This window comes from Cydia splendana, chromosome 17 (assembly GCF_910591565.1).
Source record: "Cydia splendana chromosome 17, ilCydSple1.2, whole genome shotgun sequence".
NCBI lineage: Eukaryota > Metazoa > Arthropoda > Insecta > Lepidoptera > Tortricidae > Cydia > Cydia splendana.
In genome coordinates, this window is record NC_085976.1 from 5481670 (window position 1) to 5507557 (window position 25888).

General features: G+C 36.5%; 1 protein-coding gene and 1 long non-coding RNA gene across 2 annotated transcripts in view; one reads left to right on the forward strand and one right to left on the reverse strand.

The window, feature by feature from the left end:
* Nucleotides 1-25888, forward strand: part of LOC134798737 (uncharacterized) — a 432480-nt gene that overhangs the window by 300165 nt on the left and 106427 nt on the right. The window lies entirely within an intron of this gene.
* Nucleotides 1-25888, reverse strand: part of LOC134798703 (lachesin-like) — a 101552-nt gene that overhangs the window by 55307 nt on the left and 20357 nt on the right. The window contains exon 2 of the mRNA XM_063771088.1: nt 22046-22392. Within this exon, the coding sequence (XP_063627158.1) occupies nt 22046-22160 (115 nt within the window). The 5' untranslated portion in view covers nt 22161-22392. The remainder of the gene's footprint in view (nt 1-22045; nt 22393-25888) is intronic.

Sequence of the window (25888 nt, forward strand, 5' to 3'; positions counted from 1 at the left end):
GCGCGACTGGTGACGGCGGCGGCGGCAACCATAGGTTGGAGCGAGACGCAGCGATCGGACCTTTCGTTCCCACCTATGGTTGCCGCCGCCGTCGCGAGTCGCGCAATGTCGTGGCCGAGCCCTTACAGTAACTAATGAGCGTATACGTTGAGTTTTCAACAGTTTTAAATGGTCGCCCCTTACATGTCTTGCCCATCAATCTATTTGGAATGCTTTCAGCGCCATCCATCGTGATGAGCGGTTACATTAATCATGATTGTAAACAAAGTGATACTTCAAAATGAAATTAAGGTTTGAAACAAAAACGCGACGTGATACAATAACACGCGACAGTAGTAGATTGACTGACATTGGAGTGGTAGGTGAAATTATTTTAAAATCTATAAACTAATAGTGAAATAGATAGAAAAAATAATCATTATAAATTACCGTAAAATGGGGTGAGTAGGCGCAAAACTGACATTCAAACCTCGATAACATTTTATTTTTACATATGCAAACTGAATGGTGTATATAATAAGTGTTCCGGACGTTTGTGTTTTAGTTTTTATTTTATTTTGGGTAGTTCCATTTCATAACTTTGACGATAAACAGGAAAACCCACCTCACCCCGTAGTGCCTCGTATTTGGGGTGAGTTGGGTTTTCATACAATGGTGATTTTGGAAGATTGTTGGATCGATTTTTTTTTATTATGAGTATTACTATAGCTCCATTTTAAATTGGAATACATTATTTTTGTAGCAGTAGCCTTAAAAACCCATCTCACCCCCCTTTCAACCCTTCTCTCCCCATTCATAACCCAACTCTCCCCGCGAAACCTACTCACCCCATTTTACGGTATATTTTAAAATCTGTTAAGCTTTTCATTATGGCACGATTGCTAGTGATGATTGGTCTGCGCGAAATGCACTGCGCGTCGGCTTGTCTTTATACAATACCTAATACAGTGAAACCTGGTTAATTGGCACCTGGATAAATGGAAAACCTCAATAATTGCAACCAAAAGTCCGGTCCCGGTCCCTTGAGACCAAAAGGCCTCTATAATTGAAAGTTTGGAACCTCTATAATTGCAATTTAGATTTTAGTGCTTTTCGTAATTTTGCCTCTGTAATTGACCACATCGCAACTAAGACCTCTATAATTGACACTGTGCTAAAAAAATCCGTTATTTTTGCTTTTCTTTTTACCTCTATTATTGAAACGAGTCTTACTTATTACCTCTGTAATTGAAATAATGTAGTTGTAGACAGCAGAAACAATATTTTAATAGCTATGATCATTTTATTTATATCTTCATCCAGAATTCAATTTATTTATTGGGTATCTATCACAGCCTGTAGTAGGTGAAATAGTTTTGATTTAATCAAAAACAAAGTATGCTTTTTACATTCTAATAAGACTTTCTTCTACAATTCAAGGGAATTTTTAAACCCAAATGATTAATAAGATAATAAAGTAGTAATTAATGTAGTGCAAAAGTACAAGTATAGACAGAAGCAATATATAGAACAGAAACCCAGAATTTAAGCGTGTAAATCTACTTTCAATGGTTATTTGCACCTCCATAAAAGAAATTTGTCAGAACGCAACCTCTATTAATGAAAACCTCTATAATTGACACAACGATTTCTTGAACCTCGTTAATTGACACGACCTGCTTAAATGAAAAACCTGGTTAATTGACAAAAAATGGCCGGTCCCTTGAGATTGCAATTATCCAGGTTCCACTGTATACCTATAGGTAATAAATTAATTCACAAATTGTCATTGCCATATATGCGGTATCATTACTCTCCACAAAATCGTCATTAGTATAGCATTAGATACAAGAAAACAAATCCTATTTTCTTTGTGGGACAACGAGTCAGGGTGTATTTATAAATGTGCAATTTGACATAAAATTACGCCGCTGATTTTTGATCAAGCAAAAAGAGTGAGGCATGGGCCCATCACAATTTGCATCGGTGCTCCAAGGTACCTTGTCTCATCAACCTTATTTAGGGGCATTTTCATTTAAACTTGTACTTTAAAGCGCGACTTAAGCTGTGTTTAAGTCACGTCTAACTAACAATTTCCTGACGAAATATAACAACTACATATAAAATAAACGTACCTAATATATGAACATAACTATGAATACAACAATAATATATAGGTAGGTACATATCATCATGACTGTAGGTATATAATTAATACCAATAAATAAATATCCCAGCTAATAAATGAATTATGATTATGACACTGATATTGGCGTACATAATAATACCTGTTTATTGTGCTGCTTAACGTTCGAAATTGTGGTTTTCGGATCTACTTGTATGGTTATTCAATCGAGTAGAAATAAATTAATCGAATGTTTAAATTAATTAAATTTTATCAAGTAAATTCTATGTAATAGGTTAATGATCAGAAACTTATGCATATTTTCGAAGCGGGTGTGAACGGTGAATCGGAAACAAGCCATACGTAATTACTAATTACCGCCTAAAAGGTATTACTAAACTAATACATCAATATATCTCCCATATTTATAATTTTATCTTAGATAAATTGAAGGATATCTACCAAACTAGATTTTTTTTTTAAAGTACAAGAAAAAAAATGACAATTTAACAGTAATGATGAAAAGTTCATCGCTATTACTGTTAAAATTAAGGAAGTATCACGAGATATACACAGATTACTGTAATCTGTGTCTAAAGTAATTTATATCATGCACTAATGGTTGGTCTTGTATTTTAATAATAAATCAGCGCGTGACATACCTACCTAAATAAAAGTATATGGGATTTCGTGGGTGTAATCTACTAATATTAATAATGAAATCTTACAATAATATAGGTATGTACTTATTTTAAACTTTGGTGTAATAATCTCTTCCTACATGAAAATTAGCAAAACTTACATAATAGTGTACCTACCTACACCCGATAAACACATACTTAAATATTTTTATCCCGGAAACATTCCTAGGGTTGAGGCAAGAGTTTGTGCTATGAACCAATTCAAAAGCTAGAATTTTATGAACGAACCAACCAATATTTAGAAGGTCCTTCTTCTTCTTTCTTGGTATGTCTCTTCTTCTGTTCTTATTAGCGTCTTTCAACCTCGTGGATTAGGCTCTACTCCATCTTTTTCTATCTTGGGATCGCACTATCCAATTTTTTCCCACAGTTCGTTTGATGTCGTCATATCAGCGAATTTGCGGACTAACGTCTTCCCTGGAAACGTTTTTCGCCCCATGGTTTCCATTCCACACCAAAGCCTTGCACCACGGACCATAGCATTACTTTCTGGCGACATGATCAGCCCACTTCCATATAATTACATACCAACTAGTAGGTATGTAATTATATGGGAGTGGGGTGATCAATAAGTGGACTGACAAATAAGATCAATAAGTTGAATTGAGAGTAGACGAAAATCATGTATCTGACCAAATAAGAAAGGTTGACGTTGAGCCGTGATACCTATTTGCTTGTGCATTTTTAATTTTAGGTTAATCGTGGTGGGACGTCCAGTACAGTACTACAAAGTTTTTATTTTCGTTTTCTACCATAATATTATACGCAGCTTCGCAAAATATACTGACTATTTCTTACGATTTTATAGTTATTATATTACCCGATAATTTACTTTTGTATTTGAGTCCACTGTGGTTAAAGTGCTTCCCATTTCAGATGTAGTTTAGCCATCGTCCAGCCCTCCTACTTCCGATGCGGCACTAAATAACTATCCCTTATCAAACCCGTTCAAACCACGGTTTTATTGTCCTAAAGTGTATGGCCGGACGTTGAGGCCGTAACGTGGCCGTTAGCCAGAATGGACTGTTGTTAGTTAGCGACAATGAGGGCCATATATTAGAGGGACGATGGCGTAATGAACGGCCGAGCGACCGCTGCCGGACGACTGTGATCGAGTCATCAACGTAATAGTTACTGAAAAGGAATCTTTGCGTTAGAACTTGAGGGGGCTTAGTGACTGCCTGAGTGAAAAGATGTAAAGATTTTTTTTGTGTTTATGGGCTAGTTTTTTTGTCTCTAAAGGCCCCTGTAAACAATGGGCCAGCGCCGGCCAGTCCAAGGGACGCAGCCTTGCGGTAGAATGAGATAGCAATATCACTTGCTCCCTCTAACGCATAAATGCGTCCCCAGACTGGCCCACGCTGGCCCATTGTGTACAGGGGCTTTAATAACGGCGGTAGGTAAATATCTACTTTAATATCCGCTACAGTTCGCGATCAGTGATCAGTTAATTCAGGGACAGGTAGGGAGTGCTATCCGCAGTGGCGAGGGTCAAGTGGTTCGTGGTTCGTTATCCTTCCTCAGACTTCGTGTACGAATTGTAACTTGTATTCAACTCGACTACATAGAGTAAGAAGTATGTCTCTGTCTAGCGTTTGTTTTATTGTTATGTTTGCCGCCTCACACAGGAAAGGCAGGACACGAACGTTTACAGGCGTGGAAGTTTAACACATTCACTGGCAACGTTTTTGTATTAGCACTACATTCGTAGACGAGCGATTTCCCGTTTTATAGAGGCAAGACTACGAACAGAAAACCCGCCGCGCGGATTACCTGTACTCAATGTGTTAAATACAGATATAAAGTCAGACTTTGTGTCAATATCGCTGGGTTTGTATTTAAATGGTGTTTCCACGTCTAACGCACCGTATGAAATACCTAAATCTCATGTACCCAGCATTCGTGCGCCGTGCGCCGTATATTTTGTATATTTTACGTCAAAATCACGAGATCCTTATTACTACTAGATAGAAAAGTATCTCTAAATACAGGTCATAATATTATAACAGTAATTTGCCATCAGCAATACTGAAATGCCTACTAATCATATAAACTAACCTGATACGCACCTATTGTAAATACCAAAGTCGTAACGAGCGCATTATCTGCTAATGGCAATGCCGGTGATAAACGGGGCTGCAGTCAACTAAACAAATTTGCATAATTTTGCGGACACCGCAACCGAACTGGTCATGTATTACCAACTCTCGTCATGCCTTAGGAAAACCAAAATTAGTGTGATCCTTTTAGGTACATTATTTGCCACTTACCTTGGTGCTTGAGTGGTAGAAACAGAAGCTGCGAGTCACGGAAATGAACATGCTGCACTGGATGGGTGAAGTAATGTAAAATTACTGCTTAAGAAAATGTCACATCCGTGACATAGCAGGCAAACTGCAAGAGTAATCACGTTCACTGGTACGGCATTTACGAAAACCGGCGAGTTCCGTGGGCAACAAATAGCCAAGGATGGTTGCTAATGGTCGCACATAAGTAAATGCCGTAAAAAATTTACTGTACATAATTATGGTGCTACTGTACCTAGCACAATCCGTGCCTATGCCGAAAATTTAAAGGGCCATATGTACTGTAAAACGTTGTACAATACACGTGCAAAAGGTAATTCGCAACTCGTGTCGATTTACACTCCCTTCTGTCAGGTTTCGATTTATCGCCTCTCGTTGCAAATTTCCTACTTTTCGCACTTGTATCGTAATGTCCTATTTCTTTTTTCAAATTTGTTATTTTATACAATCGATATGAAATATAACTGGCAGCAAACTATGGGTACATCGTTGATTTAACTTGAACAACCGCACTTACCAAGTTAGCAGTGGCATGGGAATAACGGTCGTGCACGGTTGATTAACCCATCATTAACGCTCTCGCATTAGGTCGAGTGCTAATGTCCGTGTTCACGTGTAACAAACGTTATGAATAGAATTGTCATACTATTTTGAGGATATGTTAGTTTACTTTAGTGTGCTGTCTGTGAGGCTGTGTGGTTTTCCACATCAGCAACTCTTTATGAAGTTGCATTATGAAGCTTTGGGCAATAATGCGACGCTTTGCGGCTCATACTTTATGAAGTAAAATTCAGATCACGAAAGGGAATACCCGTACAACATGCTGCGGGAACCGGGTGATACCTCTGTCAATCCTCTTGTGTTATGCATTATGTGAACCTTCCAATTGCGATAGTAAGGCGGCGATGGTGGCAACTTAAATTTTAAAGGAAAATTTACAGTAACAAAGAATTGTACCACTGCAATGCTTTCTCAATCCCCATGTAAAAGGTAACAAGGTTAATAATAATAACTCCACGGCCGACTTCGGCCACGGCGACTGCTGTCAACTCCGTTGCTGTCGCTGGTGTGCTCGCAAGTGGCTGATGTAGCCGGTAACAAGGTTAGTAAAGATGCAAACTAATATTTAGATGCATCAGAATTAGAGTAGTCAACTTAAATCATTACCAAAAAAGAAGCAATTGCAGAGTACATATTTCTATTACCTATACCATTTGGAACGTTTCAGTTTTCTATTGCCATCATCATTAGTTCAACTCCTTCCGCGAATTTACACATTGTGTAGACTTTTAAATTGAATTTCCTTTTAGGTTCCTAGCAGAAAACAATTAAAGTTTATTACCCCATTGCCACAAGGAAGACATTTTAAACTAGCACCAATATCACTCCAAACTGTCAACGGCAGATCTCGTTCTATCTTCGTCCATTGTTAAAATTAAAAAATAAACTTGTCAATATCTCCGATATTTCACGCCGCGTTTGGCCCCCGTGGATATTTAGGTGCACGTTCATTATGGCCGCTGAAAGCCCCACCACTTGATAGATGGCCTGTTCATCGAGAATAATGGGCCATCCTACTAAACTCAGGAATTATTTACCTTGTTCATCTCACCGTATGGCTTTGATGCTCAAATAGGGCATTATTTTCTCGGAAAATTCGAGCTTTACTTAAAGCGTATTATTCGGGTAAATTTTCCCGCATTTTATGATAAGCACGGGTTATAGGTAATATAATAATATATGTTTCACAAAAAAAACTCAAAATTTAACTAGCTAAAAAATTAAACGGTGGTGGCCGAGTGGATCTGACGTCCGACTTTCAATCAGGAGGTCGCGGCTTCAAATCCTAGCTCGTACCAATGAGTTTTCGGAACTTGTGTACGGAATATCATTTGATATTTAACCACTAGCTTTTCGGTGAAGGAAAACATCGTGAGGAAATTTGCATACATCCGCGAAGATATTCAAAGGTGTACGTGAAGTCCCCAATCCGCATTGGACCAGCGTGGGGACTATAGCCTTAACCCTCTCGTGCTTTAGAGGAGGCCTGTGCCCAGCAGTGGGACGTATATAGGCTAAATATTTTTTTTAACCAGCTTTAAATTCAATACTCTCCGGTAAGTGAACCACTTTACATTTAAATAAGCGTCTTCCTTGAGCTTTCCGGTGGTTAATAATATTATTATTATTAACAAGCTAAGAGGATTTTGTGTTATCACCATAAAACACAAGGATGATTTTATCTATCATGGCAAAGCATGGTACCTACTGTAACTAATCTCCTATTTTATGTACCTAAATTTTATATAAAGTGTCGAAAACTTTTTAGTGTAAATTAAGTTTAATGTGTCTTTCCTGTGAACGTCATAAAATAAATTAAATTTAAAGCCTTATTTTTTGGCCGAACCCTTGTTCAAAAGCCCCCTCCAGACTATGCGCGTGAATCGCGGGCGAAGCCGCGAAACCGCGCACGAGTGTGGAGGAGGCTAAACCCTCTACTTTTTAGATCTGTATAACAACATTATTTGTAAAATGTACCCGAATCATTAACTTTTATACTGTTTACAAGAAAATGACCGTAATCCGAAACGTTTTTGACCCTTCACAGAAAACACAAAACCGAAATAAGTAACTTTTTTTGAGATATAAACAGACAAAAGCAAACCGGACAAAATAGATACTGCCACTCGTAATCTGGATTATCGCTACGCGTCATTAACGACTATCGAAATATAGATATATTTAGGCGTTCCCTAAATCGAATGCCCCGCACATCTGCCAGCTCCATAGATCGCTTATCCACTAGATAGCGCATGTAGAACAACGGACAACGACGACCGGTCTGAGCTAGTGGGTAGTGAGTAGTGACCCTGCCTATGAAGCCGATGCATGGTCGCATGTTCGAATCCCGGTAAGATCATTTATTTGTGTGATGATACAGATATTTGTTCCTGAGTCATTGGTGTTTTTGTATGTAAGTATTTATATAAGGTGCTAACAAATTAGTCACGGATATTTTTACAGCTGATAGTACTCGGTTCTCGGAGTAAATTTAAGTATGAAACATCACTGGTTTTGTTATGTTTTTTTGGAGAAAACTAGGAAACAAATTTGCTACGATAAAACACCCTGTTAATAAGATAATAAAATGAGACCTCTTTAGACATTCTAGAACCTCTTTAAACTTGAGGTGACGTGACATGACAGACAGTGTTAAACATCTTGACAGGTACATAATAGAGGTGATTATTTTAAAAATAAATTATATTTTTTTTTTGTAAATTATATACAAAGGTTCCTTAATTACAGTTAAAAGTTAATTGTTTTAATGTAATGCATTATTTCTTAAAATATCCGTGACTAATTTGTTAGCACCTTATATAGGTATTATATATAATCGTTGTCTGAGTACCCACAACACAAGCCTGCTTGTGCTTACCGTGGGGCTTTAGTCAATTTGTGTAAAAATGTCCTATAATATTTTTTTTTTTATTTAATTTAATACTTATTATAAATTATTGTGACCGCTGTATTGATCATGTGCAAATATTCATAAGCTCTGTTTGATATTCCACACAATAAAATAATAATTTGATTGGCCAATTCATTAACTAATAATCTTGTTAAGAAATATGAAAAATTTGTAGCTAAGATGTGCAAATAAGGGATATAAAAATGTGGTAAGAACGTGAACTCTTATTATAATTCCTAAAGGATGACTCACGCTAGAACGGTCCGGGCCCGGGACGTAGTTTCCGACACCTATTTTTCTATGACGGTTGATCGGTGATCACGTGATGCTTTCATAGAAAACTGAAGTGTCGGGCGGCCCGGCCCGAGCTCGAACCGTTGTAGGGTCACCCTTAATGCGAAGTCTACGCGTGGTAATCTGAATCAAGCGCAGACAATACGCACGGCTGCCCCCGACTGCCCCTAACAGAGTTTAATACAGAGTGCAAGTGATTTATTACACCTTTAAACGGATTCCCTGTTGGCCCGGATTCGCTGTATCGATGTTCTAATAGGGAGGGTCGAGTTCTATCTATAAGGTTAGCTTTGTACAGGCAAAGTCTTCAATGTATGTGTTCTAAGGGTTTCGTAGTCATCTAGAAACTAGAAACCCTTATAGTTTCGCCATGTGTGTCTGTCTGTCTGTCCGAGGCTTTGCTCTGTGACCGTTAGTGCTAGAAAGCTGCAATTTGGCATGGATACAATAGATGGATGCATTGCGATAGAACGGTAAAATAAAAACTATAAAAAAAATTTAGGGTAGGTACCTCCCATACAAAATGGTTTAATGGTTTTATGTTTTTTTTTTAAATTTTTTTTTGCTTTATCCCAAACGAATAAGGGTCTCCAAATACCATTTTTTGATATTGTTAATATTTTCGGAAATAATCGCTCCGAAAGAAAAAAAATGTGTTTCCCCCTCCCTCTAACTTTTGAACCACGGGTCCAAAAAATAATAAATACGACGAAATAAGAAACAAAAGCTTAATAAATACTTTCAATTAAAACTATAGCGAACATAATCGGTCCAGTCGTTTTGACTTATTGCAAAAAATCTTCTTTTCTTAGTAAAAAGACGTTAGTACAAAGTGCTGCTAAGGCAGGGGGGTGTCACTACGCAGTTTAGGTACCTACATTTGGCCGGCGGCCTCCCGGGCAGGGTAGGCGTATGGCAGTGGGCTGCCGCTCGACCGCACGATAGTCGTGTCACGTGGCGCTCGCGCAAAGAAAATTCACGATTCGTGCGCGGTTATAAGTTTCAATTTTGTTGCAGGCGGCGAGTATAGGTATAATTTTATACCTAAATCTGACTTTTGTGAGGGAGTGAATTTTCTGTACGGTAGTAACTATTAGTTATTCTGTGGCTAAGGTACCTAGCTTTTATGATACTTACTAATAGGCCTCGTTTGGCCTATTTTGACTAAATATTAATTACGAAACCCTACACTGAGCATGGCATATCGCAGTACTATGTATGTACCGCTCTGTTAAGAGTTCAAGAGTGAAAACGACGAAGAATAATATTCTGTAAGTAGGCTTGACAAGGGCTCTTTCACAACGGTTCAAAAATAATAAAAAAATGTAATATTTCCCGTCGTCCTGTTAATAAGTATTAAGTATCTAGTACATCAATAATAGCATATAGGTATACTACACTATAGTAGTTAGGTACCCACTTAATTATTTCAGGATATGCAATAATGTGTCAACCCACATCCATTTTGCTATAAGATGTCAACTCAAAAATGTCACGCTTAAAGTTGACATTTTATTGAAAAATTAATGTGGGTTGACACATTTTTGCTAAACAGCATCAATAGCGAGTATTTTAGTTTAGTAGAGTTTTACATATATATCATTATTATGGGATTCGCCATACCAAACTTAATAGCGAGGGCGTTCTGTGATCTTTGTCCGCGCTGTCGCCCCTAATTCATAAGATTCCGGGGTGCGATGCAGAGCGTAAAGAATATGTTCTAGTTACGTATCACCCTGTTTATTTCCTTGTTTAAGAATGGTGAAACAATTACGGAAATGTTGCCTTGAGAAGCTGGCTTTCATATTATTTTGTGGTCGATAGGATACAATATTTTTTATAGCAGGGCAACTGTTTTGTCCCTTCGACAAATTAATTTTTTGTGACCTTACCTTACCTTAGACCTAACTGGAGTGGTACTAAGAGCGTTTCACATTATCCTATAGAGAAAAACAGCTACTAGAAAATACCCTATGGCATTAAGTCCTTTTATTTTTGCATTGACGTTTTCTTTTGAACGACCAACAATAATTACTTAATTGTATAATCACACATAAAACCCACTTTTTTACATTTTGCTTCGTTGTAGTCGTATCTTTCGATATCGGATCGGACAATGTGCGAACGCTCTAATGCTCTAAGCGAACAACTCGCGAACGCGACGCGGCGCGGCGCGGCGCGGCGCGGCGGGCCCAAGGCGTTCGCGTTCACAACGAGATCGCCTACATGGGACACTTCTATAGGTATCAAAGGATTGATTCATCCCGCGCCGCATCGCTTCGCTTCGCGTTCGCGTGTTGTTCGCCTACGTAGTATGCTGCGCAAGCTGCGTGTACCGCCTTCTTGTAATCCCTTGATTCCATTCCATTGATCCAGTTGGTAAACAGTTATTAACTTATTATGGTTAATTAAGACCTCATTGAAGGTTCTCTAATGCCATAAATGAAGTAAGTTTCTATAGTATGTTCTTAAATCAATTTCATAAGCACATACCGGGTGTGGCCTGTAATACGAGCAAAAAATTAAACTGTAGGCTGTACTCCTCTTACTGACTAACATTTGTTCAGCGACTTTTAAAAATAACTTGTATTTTGATTTTTAATACACTTTAAAGCCTAATTCAAGATGCAAAGTTTTGCGAATTTTGTTATGTTTTAGGCGTGACAGGCAACGTCAATCACAATGATAATGACGTGTCACATAAAAGTGTCACCGTTTGAGGACAACAAACCATGTGTTAATTATTTGCTCATGTTGCCACACCCGGTATAACTTGGGTAATTAATATAAATGAAATGAAAGATCAAAATCGTTCCTCACAAACAAAGACACTTAGATATTAAGTATTCCATTTAATACGTGACAGAAATAAATTACGTAGAATACCTTTATCTGAGTAGGTATGTTTGTGCGTTAGTATATTTATAGCCATATTACCGACCCCTGTCAGGGGTGAAATAAATAATTCCAAGATCAATCAGAAGTTAGAAGGGTCGTCCTACAGATATTAATTATTATATACATCCCATCTATTGGTAGAGGTACATATTTATAGTAACCTTTATTTGCCTTTATCTGACCGATTACTGTTGTTTTGTATCGGACTACCTTTTGTTGACACTATAAATAATAATGTGGGCATAATGTACGGCGTATATTCGTTATCATGATAAATAAGGCTCCGGCACATTACTAATTCAGGAAAAACCTGGAGGTGTATTACCTACTCCTGTTATTGAATTTGATATATTTAATACGAGTATATATTTAGTACGAATATATATTTAATTCCAGCGGACTCCCGCGACCTTTACCAGGTCATCAGCCCACCTTGTGAGGGTGCGCCTTCCGGTACCGCTGGATGCGGGTGACGCAAAACCGGTCATTGTGGCACTCTTATATCACCTAAAACCATAAATAGGTACCTATTTATTCTGTGGTTGAAACTAGATTGCGTCCCTCGCGGCAAAATCACTACACTAAACAAAAAGGAAAAAAAACCACCCTCTATTACCGATCACTTCATCAGCAAAACAAAAAGCGCTCAGCGAAAATAATTATACCGCGGCTCGGTCTTCTAATCGAAAATTGCACGTGTTAGAATATTGTTGTTCTATTCACAAATTGTATTACGTATGAACTGACCTGTTTCTCTTTGACGTCCAATGTTGATAATATATTACACAATTCAAACACTTAACACAACATCACGTGAATTTTACAGAATTTGTTATTTATGTGGGTACGATACGAAACCACGGTTGACAAGAGAAACAGTAAGTTAACCTACTACTAAGATTTGTAAACTACTTTGAAGTGACTATATTTCGTATTAATATTACTGATTAATAATTATGTATAACGGAGTTTATTGAAAAGATGTTCTAATAGTTTTATTCTGCATAATTCGATAAATGGACGAGGTACATGAGAAACTACTTCTGTGACGTCACTTATCGAATGACAAGTGGCATGATCAACCAGTTGCCAGGTAGAAATGGGTATAAAAGGGACCGACCGATCCATTATTGATGATTCTGATTCTGCATTCTGCTTTGCCCTGCAGCACTGAGTTAATCATCGCCAAAGGAATATTGAAAGTTAAGTAAATACTATGTTGGTAATTATTGTAATAATTATGTACTTACTTGATTAATTAATTAATAATTAATTAAATAATCTCTTACTGAATTATAAACTAATAGTGGTTGTATATATTAGTTGTTGATGATAAGGTGAATAAATTGTATTATTCAATTTAATAAAACAGTTTTATTTTCAATTACATCTGTTTATTATTTTATTTATCTTGCTTAAAACTTAAATGGTATCCAGTTATTGATTTAGCAGTTTTACATAATTATGAATCAAGGTAAATAAATAACATCCTGACAAGTTTTATCTTTGAAAATAATATTGACTATTAATTTTGTGTTTGTAATATATTTAATATTTTAAAAAATTATTCATTTATCTAACATCAGAAGTGGGATTGTATCCAGCTACACTACATATATACTTATATAATTCAGACGAATATGGAACCTGTGGCTTTCCACAGCAGCACGGATGCGGATTCTTCTGAAAGCTGTCTCCGGTGCTCGCGGAAGAGACAGACATCGCTTTGCCCACCTTTAACCCGCTACAAGCGACAGTGGAGCAGAGTCCTGGTGTACCACGAAGCTATGGTCAAGTAGAAAGATGTGTAGCAACTGTAATTAATATGTTTAACACAATGTGAAATGATACGTCAGATTGGCCGAACGATCGTTATGTTATGTAGGTAAATATTATGTTACTCTATATTTGAATAGTTAATATTTATTGGTCAAAATCACTTAAAAGTGATTGATTAAAGTTATTCATTGATTGATTATTTTTTATTGGATTTGTAGCGATGAAGTTGAACACTTTCGCTGGTCGGCCTTTCATTTGGTGTTTTTCTGTCTCACTAGCAGCGAGTGAATGAGATTGACATGTCTAGATGATTGGCAAAGTGTTGAGTTAGTTAAAGCACTCCGCTGGTCGGCCATTTGTTTGGTGTTTGTTCATTTCATTAGCAGCGGGTGAATGGGACAAACATGTCTAGATATCTGGCAAGTGGTCAAAGTTAATATTATTTTAATCAATCACTACCCTATGATTATGCTATGCTGTTTTTTTATTATTATTAATATTATTGATTAATTGTGTAGGTACTTCGAGAACGAAGTACACGTCAGCATGGCCGTGTTAGAATATTGTTGTTCTATTCACAAATTGTATTACGTATGAACTGACCTGTTTCTCTTTGACGTCCAATGTTGATAATATATTACACAATTCAAACACTTAACACAACATCACGTGAATTTTACAGAATTTGTTATTTATGTGGGTACGATACGAAACCACGGTTGACAAGAGAAACAGTAAGTTAACCTACTACTAAGATTTGTAAACTACTTTGAAGTGACTATATTTCGTATTAATATTACTGATTAATAATTATGTATAACGGAGTTTATTGAAAAGATGTTCTAATAGTTTTATTCTGCATAATTCGATAAATGGACGAGGTACATGAGAAACTACTTCTGTGACGTCACTTATCGAATGACAAGTGGCATGATCAACCAGTTGCCAGGTAGAAATGGGTATAAAAGGGACCGACCGATCCATTATTGATGATTCTGATTCTGCATTCTGCTTTGCCCTGCAGCACTGAGTTAATCATCGCCAAAGGAATATTGAAAGTTAAGTAAATACTATGTTGGTAATTATTGTAATAATTATGTACTTACTTGATTAATTAATTAATAATTAATTAAATAATCTCTTACTGAATTATAAACTAATAGTGGTTGTATATATTAGTTGTTGATGATAAGGTGAATAAATTGTATTATTCAATTTAATAAAACAGTTTTATTTTCAATTACATCTGTTTATTATTTTATTTATCTTGCTTAAAACTTAAATGGTATCCAGTTATTGATTTAGCAGTTTTACATAATTATGAATCAAGGTAAATAAATAACATCCTGACAAGTTTTATCTTTGAAAATAATATTGACTATTAATTTTGTGTTTGTAATATATTTAATATTTTAAAAAATTATTCATTTATCTAACACACGCGTGTGTTTGTGAAGCCATCTCGACCATTGTAGCCATCATAGGCCATCGCCGGCCATTGTGCTCCAAGTGGCTGTTTCGGCCTCATTTTTCCCCGAGCCCCCAACAAAGGATTGAGAAGAAATGGCTCCGATCGTGATATCACCCTTTTGGAATTGGTCAATTATGGCCAGCGTTATTTAGATATTATGCCGAATAAACGGACGGTTAAATAAGGTATTATATGTAAAAGCTATATGTGTGGATTGGGTGATTGTTATGATAGTTTTATTACTTCTCTTCATCTTAGCGATTTCCTGGATTTACCCTAACATATCCTGTCTTGTCCTATATCTACTTGGCAACCTGATACCAAGAATTCACGAACTGTGGATTGGGTGATTGTTATGATAGTTTTATTACTTCTCTTCATCTTAGCGATTTCCTGGATTTACCCTAACATATCCTGTCTTGTCCTATATCTACTTGGCAACCTGATACCAAAAATTCACGAACTAAATAGTTTTCTCGAAAACGACTGCCATCCGGCTTTCCAACTCATAGGGGAAACTCGCCCTTTTAATTGGTATTTTAACGGCCTCGGAGCTGCCAACGATGCTGGGGGTTGTCATGGGTTTGAACCCCTGTTCGTTGTTGTTTTATATGATAGCGTAGTTAGTATCCACAAGAAAACCCTCACTGAGCTTACTATGGGAATATATCAATTTATATAATATTTAGGTATTCGTAAATATGCCAACAGGAAGCGGTTTTACATTCAAATGGCGTTACGTTGGCGAAATATTAATAAAATAAATCATCATCATCATCATATCAGCCAGAGGACATCCACTACCTGGACATAGGCCTCCCCCAATTATACTACTCTTTGGTTGTAGGTAAATTATAGAAGTCTCTACTATTCTGTTATTTGTACGGAACCCTCGGTGCGCGAGTTAAACGAACTCGCACTTTACTGGTTTTTTATTCTTGCCTGGACATAATGTATTTAACTACGTGTTATTTACTTTTAATACTGACAGGTTAATTCGAACATACACTGACATCAGGTTGATATCTGAATGATGTCATTTAGTTATCGTGCTTCTCGCTCGCGCTAATACATGTACAGACAAGTACGAGCGTAATACACGATAACTGAATGCCATAATTAAGATGCCATTCTGATGCCAGTGTACGTAGGACAGGCCTGTCAATCGTTTATTTTCAAGTTACGATTATGTCGCCGGGGAACGAATACGAGTACTTATTCTCAAATAAAATAGTTATTAATATGATCCATGTACGGATCCAGGTATGAATCAAAACCAATATTACCAAATCTATCACCTCTTCCCGAACCCATGTATCAAAACACCCAAAGCAAAATCGAATTTGAAAATCGAATCTATCACGCGCTCAATGCCAACACCCCAGCCCTCGATCCCTCGTCCCCAGCGTGCTAAATCTCAAGGGGTCGAAATGTGCAAACAATTAGAAGGGCTTTTTTGTTCACCCTCGTGGCTCGTTTGTGCAATACACAATGCCACTTTGTGTCAACGACAGCTCGCTATTAAAACGCGGCGAACGCACTACACATCTGTGCTTTTCACATCACTAGTTCTATAATAAAAATGACGTCTCCTACTAAGTAGTTGTCGTCACTTTGGGCCTTTTGTCGGCTGTAAATATGAAAAAAAATGGGTATAGCTGGGTAATTTTCTTTTTTGGGCAATGACTGGCTGGAATTGCCCGCAGTTAATTAAATACTCATGTAATGTTATATTTATTAAAATTTGACTTAAACAAAGGGTAACGTGTAAATAAAAAAAAGAGGGCATTCTGCTATAGAAAACTTATTATAACAAGATCATAAGACATAATTAATTTATATAAGAAACCATGGGTGAAACCTAATTAGGTTACTAATATAAATTTAATAATGAGAATCTTACTTTTTGGCCCTGTTTTTGATAATTAATTCCTAATTTGAAATACTATCCCAGACATTTCCGACGTCCCTAACCTCGAACGTGTTTTGAGAATGCGAAACCATGTTGTATTTTTTTATGTTCGTACCCATTATGACGGTAAATTGCAAAAAAATGTAGTTAAAGGACAATTAAATATGTAGTGTCTATTTAAGATAATATATGCAAGTGTGTTCGCTTATGATATAAACTTATACATATTGTTATGGATCCATATCCATAACTCAGTATTAGTAGGTACAATAAATACAATACTTATAAGTTATAACAGAATTTACATAGATAATTATTACTAATTACAGGTCCTTAACTATGCTTAATTAGGTACCTACGTTTTTTCTTTTGCAATTTAAAACAATACCTATCTGTTTGTACTTTATTATAAAAAAAAATATTATTGTAAAACCGGCAAGTTTTCAAATACAACCTGTGACTATAGTGGCAGTGACAGGTTGTTGTCTCTGAGTGGGTGTCCAGACGAGACATTTTGCGCTCAATCGGATTAAATTGTACATTTAATTGTGTTGTGCTGACGAAAAAATGGAATTGGAATTACACTTAATTTGATTGTAAGATTGTGACGGATCAAATTGTGCGGACACCAAAATTCCAATTTCGAATTTTACTATCGATAAAATAAAACTATCTCGCCTAAACAAATAAAATAGACGAAGTTTAATCATAAATTATGTATTGTATTATGTGAACAGTGTAATGATTTTATACACAATCTTTATGACATCAACAACAGATGAGTTCGTTTTAAAAAACGTTGAATTTCAAATAAATCCTTCCAAGAAAATCAATTTATACCGCACTTTGTATCCTTTGAACAACATTTCCATTTTTCTCCTAAATACATAAGCACTGGCAATCGGAAAACTCCGCACCGGATCCACTCTGCGTGAATCCATTCGATCTCATGCATTTAAATTTAGAATTAGTGAAAAGCTTTGCCCACAGACCGAGTTTTTCGTTGAAGGTAACCAAGCGCCTTGGATCTTCCTGATACAGGTTTCATTGAATACGTGATTGATTTAATGTGGTTCGGTAAACAAAATAAAGACGGTATTATGTTCGATGTAAGGTAAAGAGGCACATAAAATGTTGCTCATTTACATGGGATCGAATAAGAAGTTTAGACAAAGATTATGGCATCAAATTTACTTGATCGAAAAACGTTTGTTCGGTAGCAATTCCTTTTCAAGAACGCGAAACAAAACAAAGTTGAATCCATTGAAACTCTTAGGATCACATAATATCTTTGTTGCTGGCGCTTGCTACGAATGGTTCAAGGCTCTTAATGCGGCATTAAAAATGTATATGAAAGATCCTGTGTTGGTACTAAGTTGTATAATGCGGTAAAGATTATTAAATTACTTTGTTCGTTCATTACGTGTTCATTACTCATAATTAAAAAGTTAGGTACTTTATGAAACAAGTCAAAACAGAGTATGAAGGTAATTTAATTATTGATTGTCAATAATATTGTGGAAATCCTTTTCGTCGAAAGGTATTTATATTTACAGTCTCTTCGTTAAAGTCACTCGCTCTTTGCTCGTAGGTGATTCCAATCGACGCATATACATATACCTACACCTACATAATTATAGTTAAAATAGTAGGAAGAACTGTTAAGTAAGAAAATAGGACATCTTACGCCGTTGTCTCCAATGTAGCTTCAGTATAAATTGACAAAAATATTACGAGTACTTAACATCCTGATCTTTATTTCTACTTGACTATCCGATATCGGATCGGACAATGTGAAAACGCTCTGACAGCCACCGATGGTGTGCTACTGATGTCGCCTGCCAAGGGCGCGTCCGCCGTTGCCATCGTTGTACGCGGCTAGTGCCGCCATTATATATGTATTGGTGATGTTTAAAAATTATTATTATGATAGATTACAGTTGACAACCTTAACTAGGTCGAGCATAAAAGGCTACAATCAAACAAATATACATATTTTTTCACCAACGCAAAGCACAACCCCGCCGCGCAAAACAAATTATCCTAACTTCAAAGGTGTCACATCTATTAATTTTATTCGCGTTACGATTCCCGGCCAACGTTCGTCCCACCTCGAAGGAAACGGTGAGACAACATAAATAATCTAGCTGAAGACAAGTCGCCCCGATGCGAGGCGAAAAATGTATTTGGGTAAAAGGATGGTGCGCTCGCTTCGTTACATTTTGTCACTCCCTGGGGCGAGGACTAGTGGCGCTTTCCGTACAACTTGTACAGCCGAAATGTTTTATGCTTGCGTCACGAAATCTGATTTGTATCCTCAACTCTGCCGCTTTACTACCGCCGGTGCCGTAAACGCGTGTTTATTGTTTCATACTCTCCAAGGTTAAAGGCTGTAAAGGTTATCTCGCTTGATTCAAACGGCTCGATTCGGAAAATGAATTAAATATCTACTAGACTTCAACAAGTTACGATACGGATAATTTAAAGATATTTGTAAGATAGATATGTCAAATTTGACGTTTCCGCGATTCTGGAGGTCCTCTTGAACGATTTCGACAAGTTATGACTTAGATATCCAAGTCACATCTAGTCGATATCTAATGTAGTAGATCTAGTTGATCTCTAAATCGTCTCAAGATCTTGTGATTATCTCGAAATCCGAATAGGCCTGAAAGGTAATTGCGAGCTGTGCAATGTCCATCGGTACTTGTGTTAACGGAATTATTGCTCGTAAACTTACTGTTCAGCTTGCGCTTGCTTGGGCATATTTTTTTTATTTACATCAGGCTATTTTTATTTTAATCAATTCTATTCCAAATATTTAGAAAAATATGCAAGAATAATGTATCTGTAACAGGTAATGTTTGTAGGTACCTTTAATGAAGCCATTACTCGAAAAAACCGGACAAGTGCGAGTCGGACTCGCCCACCGAGGGTTCCGTACTTTTCAGTAAGGTCACTGTGGGTAAGTCCGTCTACAAGGCAAGTCCGTCAACACGTTATAACTTTTGAATTTGAAGGCGTATGCGACTTTGGAGTCCAGTCGATTAACCAGTTCTTCGCGCTAGTTCCGTCACTGTAAAACAGATGGCGCTGTGACAACCAACTTCAGAGCAATCCGCCTCAACAAGTCATTTCGTGTTTTGAACTCGAAGTCATAGTGCGACAGCCATTCGAAAAAAAATGTTTAAAAATAGTTTTTGAAAAGATTGAGCACCAAAAAGTAACTACGTCGGTAGCATAAGAACCAGTTGTCTTTATTCTATTTTTAAAATATCAGAAATTAGCTTAGTTTTGTAATTATACGTTCCACAATTTATCATATTAAAATTTGACTAAGTTGGAAAGTCCGTCTATTATGTTCAAGGCAAGTCCGTCATATGCCGGACTTTCGTTAAATCAGAGATTACCAACTGTTTGTGCGACTTTAATATTATAACGATTTGATAGGGTATCAAAAAATCCTCCTGACTTTGCGCATGATGTTACTTAATTAAATTTTGATCTCAGTAAATTAAAAGAAACGATTAAAATTCATTTTAAAATTACTATTGAACTTTTATTTCGGAAATCAAAAAAATAATTATTTTTAATTATTTGCCAAAAAAGGTTTAACACCCCATTTTGGTAGTATATGCCGGACTTGCCTTTGTTTTAGAAAAATGGTGTTTATTTCGAATCTGAACCGTATATTAACAAGTTTAAAATACATTTTTCATTGTCTTGATCCGTTCTTTTTAGGAATTTGACTACGAACATATACACACCCATAGATTGGCTGATATCATAACTAGACGGACTTCCCTTAAACTGCACGGGAAGTCCGTCTACTCGCCGAATTTAAAAAAATGCCATTGTTTTTGCTTAATTTGTGCTTGAAATGATCTGTCACTAAGGCTAAACTATTAATTATTAAATTCTTCATCGTATGCGATTACAAGCAGTAACATCGGTGAATAATTAACGGAACTAGATCACTCCAAAGTAAAAAAAAAAATAAAGTATGCCGGACTTCGCCACAGTGACCTTATTTCTTGTTATAGCGGCAACAGAAATACATTATCTGTGAAATTTCAACTGTCACTATCACGTTTGATGAGATACAGCCTGGTGACAGACAGACGGACAGACGGACAGTGGAGTCTTAGGAATAGGGTCCCGATTTTACCCTTTGGGTACGGAACCCTAAAAAAAACTATGATTCTAATGATAAAATACCTACAAGTTTAACGTAACATGAGCGTTTCTGAACTATTATTAAAATTACTAACTGCCAGTTACTTACATCAATACACAACATCAACTTCTCATAACAATCGGTCAGATTCATATAATATGTATTCTCATTTCTTTTATTGACTTTATTTTCTTTTCCTTTTGTAAGAATTTGATATGTTTTCTGAAAGAGTATTTGTATGATGCCATGTACATATATGTTTTTTTTTTGTAATCAAATGTCTATAAAGTAATATACCTACTGTGTATAATTGCATGAATTCTATAATAATTTAAATTGTATTTTTCTTATTTACTCGTAATGCATAATTATAAGATGTGTCCGCCGAGTTTGTTGCCGGTCCCATATTGGGATACTCTCCTCCAATTGAGGGGGGATTTAAATCTTCTCGAGGCATCTTGTAGGGTTAGAGCCGGTATAGCTTTATTTGACGTTCATAAGCGCATTGTAATATGCCTACTTGAATAAACAATTTTTTATCTTTTATCTTATCAAACTTGGATGGATCAGAAATTCGGGCTGAATAAATGGAGCAGCGCGGGATAGTTAATTCAGAAAGCGGCCGGTATCCAACGGAATTGCTGTTGAATGAGCCCATTTCAGGAATTTAATGATGCCATTGCATCGACATTGATCGGACGTCGTAAAAGGTTTCAAGTCAAATTTTAATTAAAGGTTCTTGTGATGTTTTTTATACATACTACCTTTAACGGTATACTAAATTTTGCAAGAACAAAACATGCATCAAACCCTCCACAGGTTACATAAATCTAACAACATCGTAACATAAACCAACGAACAAGGCTAAACATAACGTGCTCCTAAAAATCTTCAAAGCATAAAACACGTTCGTAAGCGAAATAGAAGTTACCTTTAGTGCTCTCGACGACGCAGTCGATTCTCCAGAGAAGCAGCGCGAAGTAGAGCGTCAGAAGCATCTTGTCTCCGCGGAAGAAAAATAACTCTATTTTATGGCCCCACCCCATCCCTACTGGAATTATCGGCAACGCCGCCTTTTATGGCAGATACTCGCAACATCACAAACACAGCACAGTTCTCAGAAACAAACGTGGCTCGAGATAAACGAAATCAGACAGTTATGGCCGACACTTTTTTATGACATCGGCTGTCTGTAATTTATTACGCGCAATAAAAGTAATTTATTTGGCCACTAAATAGATTGCTACACTTTTAATGAAATTATCCGCCGTTAGGTACCTGAAACAATTAAGATAACATCTTAGTTGGTTAAGGGGAGGGTTATTTAGTACTTTTGGATTTCTCACAGCTGGGCTTCAAAAGGGCAAGTTGGTATAGTACAACATAGAACTTAAGAACGAAATGATAGATTAACAGAAGTATTAAGGATAACTCACGATAGAACGGCCCGGGTCCGGGCCGAGGCATCCCACACTTCGTTTTCTATAGAAAGCATCATGTGATCACCGGTCACCTGTCATATAAAATGAAGTGTCGGTTGCCTCAGCCCGGACCCGAGTCGTTCTAACGTGAGTCATCCTTTATTTTGGAATATATGTATTTCAGCTACCAATAAAAAAATCATATCGTTATGAATAAATAAAAAGATTTTCCTGATAAAAAATTAGAACCCCTCTTTTGTTAAAACATGATTTGCATGAATTGTGAGTTAAACAATTATTTACACAGTATTAAATTAATTATTACAAAAGTTAATCTAATATTTTAGGTATATCATGGGATATGTAATTAAATATTATATTAAGAAAAACTAGAGTTGTATTAAGTACTTCAAAGACTATTTAATTGTGTGAATCATGTCCAATCTTATAATTGATCACATTTTTTCACTTAACAGATGTATGCTAGTAGATCACCGCAGTACAATTTTAATTAGACAAATAAAAATTAACCACTTTTTGCCAAATTTTCCAAACATCACAAAGCGCCACACTTATCCTGCGCCGTACTTGGCCGTACTAAGCCGCTATGATTTAAGGCAGGAACATTTTCCTCCACTTGTCTGTATCAAAGGTCCGGGTTAGACGTTTATGGAAGGAGCATTACGTGGAAGAGGGCACTTGCGTGAGCGCCTCCATTTTATACCCGCCATCCTCCAAGCAATCAAGGTATTGCTTTACTTAGCGATCCCATGGGCAATGCAGTACTGTGTGATTGTTGTTGATTCTGTTGCTTTGTTTAGTTTCTTTAAAGTATTTTCTTTTGAGAGACGTGTAAAAGACGGAGCGCGTAAAGTGGATTTAAAGGTACAATGTTTTGCTCAAAGTAGGTAGGTATATAGCTATCTGCCTGTCTAGTGAATAACAACTAGTAACCATCAGCAATGTCATAAATTTTCTTATCCTTGTGTATTTCTAAAAGGCTATTGTATATAAAAAGTGAGATAACGGTAATTATCTCACTTCTTAGGTATATACAATAGTTAAAATATCGTAAACTGAAATAAATGTCATATACTAAGAAAAAGTGACCAAGGCCTCCAGTGCCCCAGGCTGGAATGGAACCTGCCTGCCTACAGGCACCTGCCGCGATAGCAGAGGACGCTGGTTCGTTTCCAGCCTGGGGCACTGGAGGCCTTGGTCACTTTTTCTTAGTACCTATTATGACATTTATTTCAGCTTATAATTTATATAGTAGTGTTTCTACTTGAAATAAAAACAAATCAAAATATTTTCTGAAAATAATTTAATTTGTTCTAATACTTCTCATAGTGTTAAAATATCGGTCTTCAAAATCCCAAAACTGTAAACTACTCGTAATTAAATCGAACAAACGACTCCCGAGACATGTGCTTATTTCCCAGTAAGTACAATTTCCCATTCACTAGCGCGAGAGGGCGCCGAGGGCTGAAGGACAGCTCCTTAATAGGATTTCCGTTTTCACAGATCTATAGAAACGTGAATATAGTCTATTGTTCTTCTAAGGGACATAAGCTTTGGAATTTACCATTATGCTTATAAATTTTACATGGACTTTATATCTTTTGTTAATATTTTACCTCTTTAAGTATGGAAATTCTTTAAAAATATGAATTGTACTATTTGTACAACATAAACAAAGCTCAATCAATTTTAAATATCGATTTAATTAAAACAGAACTACTTCTAGTAGGCAATTGTATAGTGATCAGTACTCAAATACAAGGTTTCTATAAAATGATGTAATTTTGTTATCATACGCCGTGCGCCTTGCTCGTGGCAATACATAACAAGTAGGTAATAGCGAAATGCACTTAACTAGTAAAATGATAACAAAATGACATTTGGCTTCCATTATTTTAGACTCGCGGCATCGTAAAGACATCGGTTACACGCTAATTCTGGCGTCAGTTCAGTCCATCAGTCTGGTCAGACTGACGGGAGAATTATCGTGTAACACGCGGACTGATGGACTGATGGTCTGGACTGATGAAAATTTAAAACCTGTTCGTATCATTCTCGCGTCAGTTACCATATTAGTCAAGACTAAATTACTGTGTTGCGTTCTGTGTCCAAACTGCGACTGTGTCGTAATTTTATCAGTCTGGACTGATCGTGTAACCGAGTCCATATTCCATCATTCTGGCATCAGTCAAAACTCGAATGGACTGATGGACTGAACTGACGCCAGAATTAGCGTGTAACCGATGTCTAAGTCGTGTGACATTGTAGTGGTATCACAAAATTGAGAATTTGTACACGTAAACTTTTTATGACTTAATACTTATACTAGCTTGAGTGAGTATCCTAAGCCACTTGTGCAAGGATAGTAGATAATAAAGTATTGTGTAGTGTGATATAGTAGATTGTTAACCAAGGGTTGAAAGGCACCCATTTCTGTCGAGGAAGTTTGGCGCTCGAACGCAGTGAGAGCGCCAATAGTCCGAGACGGAAATGGTGCCTTTCACCCGAGTTAAACACTCTACTTTTCATATCGAATGCGAGGAAACCAAACAAGACAAGGCAATTTCGCAAAATCAGTAATTGAAGTACCTAATAGACGACGGCCATGATTTTTTTCCTTAGGACTTACTTGCAATCTGACTTTACATGTGTGAAGATTAATAAATAACCCCTAGCGAAAATCATTTAGATTGCAATATTTACGAAACCACACATTTTTTAACAAACTGCAGTAATTTTAAAATTATTTGTTCATTATAGTAATTATGAAAATCAGCGGGATTGCTTCTTACTTTTTAATTTTATACTTTTTCGTTCTAAAAGCCGCAACAGACTACCGGACCGCACCGCGACCTTGGTGCGCCGCACCACGTAATAACATAACAGAAGTATTTTAAATATTAAATAACAATTTAATTAATAATAAAAGAATTTTTTATCTTGTATTTTATTTTATTTTCATGGATATAGTGCTAAATAATTTTAAAAACCAATTTAATATCGTACAAACGTTTAACTGTGGCTGTATAAGATTCTGCCTTTGCTCATTTGTGTAAGGTTTAAAAAATATTTTTGGTGTATTCCTTTTAGTTCCCGCCTTATGAAATCGAGTAAATAGAATTCAACGAAAGAAATCAAGAATAATTTGTTTTTAACAATTTACTTACATCATTTTTCATAAAAAAAAGGATCAACGTGGGATTAGTAAAATTAAACAATTACCAATTGTTCCAGGCGAGGAAATAAAGACACTATTTTTCCATTTTGTTTCCACCCAGTTGTTCGTGGGACGGGGACGCAGAGGAGTACACCACTTTTCTGCGCTAGAGCAT